This window comes from Orbicella franksi, chromosome 9 (assembly GCF_964199315.1).
Source record: "Orbicella franksi chromosome 9, jaOrbFran1.1, whole genome shotgun sequence".
NCBI lineage: Eukaryota > Metazoa > Cnidaria > Anthozoa > Scleractinia > Merulinidae > Orbicella > Orbicella franksi.
In genome coordinates, this window is record NC_138153.1 from 1,699,099 (window position 1) to 1,703,513 (window position 4,415).

The 4,415-nt window shown below is 38.7% G+C and overlaps 1 protein-coding gene across 1 annotated transcript; it reads left to right on the forward strand.

Moving 5' to 3' along the window:
* The first annotated feature begins 469 nt into the window (after positions 1-469).
* Positions 470-2,053, forward strand: LOC145498290 (neuropeptide FF receptor 1-like). Its single transcript, XM_081478192.1, has one exon. It carries the CDS (start codon positions 995-997, stop codon positions 2,051-2,053), a length of 1,059 nt encoding a protein of 352 aa, XP_081334318.1. The 5' UTR covers positions 470-994.
* The last annotated feature ends 2,362 nt before the right edge of the window (positions 2,054-4,415 follow it).

Sequence of the window (4,415 nt, forward strand, 5' to 3'; positions counted from 1 at the left end):
ACTTGGAGGATCGTAATGGATCAAAATTGCTTTCATCCATCTTGAATTTTCTGCACTGAAGCTTCCTTTCAGTGAATACGCAAAACAAAATTTCATTACTTCTGTTGTCATGACATGGAAAGGCGTGTTATTAAACTAAACTAAATTGATTTGAAGGCGGGAAGTGCGACAAACGAGCAAACAATAACATGTATTGCCTAAAGCTTATCTTCCTCAGCAGCCGGGGTTGATGAAAGGAAATCAAACGTTTTAAGAATGTCACAAATACGAGGCGAGAAAGAGACACATTGGACGTTTTGAAAAGTGTTTCACTTAGAACTGAGAAGAAAATTTTTAGTAGAAAAATATAATCTCATTTATCTATAATCATATACAATGAGAATGGTAGCTCATTTCCTTTCGGAACATCCTAATATTTAACTAAGAAGTACAATTTATTTTTAACCTTTTTCGGCAGGTATTCGTGGGATTTGAAGATTAAATCTACTAATTTATCAATAGACAGGATCTTTGGTTACAGCTACGTTCTATAGCATCAAAACAAAGGCACATAAATTGAGCAATTGCTTAGGATTGCTTTAGTATGAAATGTCAAGCCACACCTCCAGCCTGAATGAATATCTCAAACAAACAAAGTTTGCATGATGTTTTCTTTTGATACAATATTGGACCGAAAAGGACGGTTTTACTTGATTTTAAAATTTCAGACTGATAAATGGCGGAAGCAGTCATTCATAATTTAGGGAGCGCGTACGTGTTAAAGAAATAATAAAACTGTCAGAATTGTGGGAGAAATTTAGTTGCGGTAAGCCACTTCAATTCTGTTGTTTCTTTATTGGCAGGCATTCCACATTAAACGAGATTGCTTTATTCTGACGAAGCAGGTGGTTACACACAGCTGTAAATGCAAAACGTGCCTCTTTGTTATACTAGGAACTGATGTTATGTTAAACTTTGCACAGTTGCGGAAAAAGACACTGGAAACCCACTGAAAATGCCGGAGCAAAACTTCAGCGAGATGAAAAACGGATCCTTGACAAACATGAGATCTTCCTACGCTCTGCTAGCACCTCCATTATTTAGTTTGATCATTGTAGTTGGATTTGTCGGAAACGCGCTGCTTATTTACACTGTGCTTCGCTGGAAAGATATGAGAACCCCATGCAACTATCTCATCGCCAACAATGCAGTGGCAGATCTTTGTGTGGTGCTTTTGGCAGCTCCCTTGAGGATCGTGGAAATTTACTACGGATGGCCGCTGGGCAAATTCATTTGCCGTCTTCTTGCACCAACACAGGATGTTTTTGTTGTGGTGTCTGTTCTAACTTACACGATAATCGCCTGGGAAAGACACAGGGCCGTTATCACACCTTTTAAAGCCAAACTAACTTTAAAGAGCGTAACTATCTCTGCTATATTTATGTGGGTAGTTGCCTATCTTGGCACCGGCTTGCCCATTGCCTTATCTCTAGACGTGATAACGATTCAAGGAAAGTCTCTATGCTTAGCGTCCTTTGGATCGGACATTTCCCGGCAGATCTACGAATCTTACCTGGTAGCGTTTTTTATAGCACTACCCCTTTTTCTGCAAACGTTTTGCTATTCTAGACTCCTTCACCACTTAAGGCGGAAGAACTCCTTCCAGAGGTCGTTTAGAGACTCTACCAGGTCAGACAACCGGGGCAGAAAGAACAAAAGAAGACGACTGATTCGGGTGACAATAATTCTCATCATCTTTTTCCAAGTTTGTTACATTCCAAGAGGAGTTATCATGTTACTTTACGAGTTCGCGCGTGGCGTAACGACAAATGTGTATTTTAAATATACCAACCTCGTTTTTCTGGCTTTGTATTATGTAAAACATGTTATTAATCCGATCATTTTGTTTACTGTAAGTACGGATTTTCGTTCGCGCTTTCCGTGTAGAGTTGCAAATTCCTCGCCCACATTTTCTTCTTTCAAAAAGGTTTTCTCGTATCGAAAATCGTCGCGAAACACTTTGTGCGGAGGAAGCGAGAATGAGCATATAATTAACAAAGAGACCGTACTGTGATAAACGTGTTAAAATAACAGGAAAAGTATATTCTTAAAAGATTGTCACTGATCGTCCTTTTCTTTTTTTATTGCGAAAAAATATAGAATGTCATTTTTTTCTATCTAGCATACATTTGTACAAAGTATATTGCGTGTCTTTGAAGCCATTGAAAAACTGTCGTGGTTTGTGGCGTTGATTTGCATTCAAATTGCTTGTCTCTATTAATTAAAACTGCTAGGAGCAAACACTCACTAAAATATTGACTGCAAAAATAAACACGTATACAAAGGCAATCGAAACGTTTCAGTTCTCTGCCAATTGATGTGTATCCAAATTGGTGTTTGGGGTCGTTTTTGCAGAAAGCAATTTCCTCCCAGCTGAACTTTGAGGGGTTTTTGAGTAAACCACGCGTGATACTTGTCAAATAGCTAAATAGCTTCCAACAGCTGCAGACGGCTGGAAGATCCTTTGTAGTTCTCGAAGGTAATTTTCGTAAACTATGAAGTGGTTTGTGCTTCATTAACCCGTAACCAGGTTACGGAATTAACACTATACGATTTTCCATATCCTCTTTCAGTCTTAATCTCCATAATCCGAAGGACCCTATTTCAGATATTCGTGTCTGCACGCTTAAAATTCTAACTAAATCTAGTAATCATTCAGTACCCTACCTTAGAGCAAAATGTAAAACATATACCTTAACTTATTATAGGAAATTAACGTTACTGTTAATTAAGGCATTCGAAATTAACACGACTTAAATTAATGCGAACTGAAGGAATATTGCTACCCAATAAAGGAAACTGACGGGAAAGAGTTGCTAAAATTTCAAAATGAGGGAATTCAACGCGACTTATTACTCAAAGGAACAAATATTTTAAATAAGAGTAAATTCCCAAATGCAAGCGATATTCATGGAATTGTTTCTAAACGTATAGAGGCTTAGCGAAGCAATCTTGCCACTTCAAGCTTTCTTTACAGTGTCCTTATTACCGGTGGATCTCTACCCTGATAAAATCATGCTTTTTCCTTTTTCTGCTCTAAGCCATTCGTAAAATTCCTTCATGAGCTTGGCGTGACAAGGTTTCGAGAATTTGGAAAGAAAATAATAATGACAATTAAGGTCACGGAAGTTTACGTTCCACTTTTCAATGACACGGAAATTAACGTGAACAGAAATCACTCCGACTTATACATTGACGCGAATTTCGTCAATTAATTTCATGAGGCGTTTTTTTGATATTTTATCAGGAGGGAAACCCTTTTTCGAATCAGAACTTACTCCCGAGTGCGGCTTATACCAAGACAAATATGATTACTCAGTCTCAGGCCCAACTGCAGAATTTTGAGAATCGCGTGAATTTGCTGAGCCGAATTGGGGTCATTATTTCAACAACGCGCCCCTTTTTTCTTCGGTTGACAAAAGTCACATTTCCTACGGGTAAATATTTGGTGCCTACAATTATGTAGCTGCTATTGATTTTTGGTGCTAGGGATTTGTTTGCACACGTGGTGTTCATCTGTAGCTGGCAGCTAGTTACTGAGTCGTATATAAAGAGTCGCGGAATTCACAAACCACTCACTGAGAAGAACAAACTTTGTTATATCAACAAGGGCGTTTCCTTTGTCTTCAGCTTACTAAGCTGCATCTTTTAAGGGTAAATATTGCTTCTCTTCTAGTCAATTATGTACGCAATATTTATTTAGAGTCATAGACATCATCCATTGCACGCCCTGTGTCATACTGACTCCCGCTCAGCCTTCAACTTCAGCTGATCACAAATTGTCCCGGGAAATGGCTAAGGAACAAACTAACAATCCCCTTGTGAATCTACAGGAGATGCGAGAAAATTGCGCGATTTTGTGTGGCGGAATGAGAGAATATTTTTACGTTCCTACTCGCACGCTAGGTGATAGACTACCTAGCCAAACTGGCCCTCCATAAATGACAAAAAGACATCTGCAGATTTCCCCTATATGAAGGAAAACAGGTTTATATATCACATTAGGGGCTTAAGAATAATCCACGACGGCGACGGCGAGGACAACGTCGACTAAAAAATGATTTTATATTTTACCTAAGAATCTCGCGGTACCCTGAAGTCATTTACTTTGTTTATCGCTGTCAAAGCTATCACGAAACTGAATCTAGGACACATCGACAAATTCGAGATAAAAATTTAGAAAATTAGCCGTCGTGGTTCACGTTCTCCAGACAACGCAGAATTTGGTCATTTTACGGCAAAGAAATGTACAAAGAATTATAGCGCACTTGCACAGCCATTGTTATCACTAAAGCTTTTGTTTAGCGACGTTGCCGTTGCCGTCGTGGTTTTCTTAAGCTTCCTATAAAATATCCACTCAACGGTTGCAACACAAA

What these genes read in the sequence shown, in the direction of transcription:
- LOC145498290 (XM_081478192.1), top strand. Translation starts at nt 995, where the DNA reads ATGCCGGAGCAAAACTTCAGCGAGATGAAAAACGGATCCTTGACAAAC.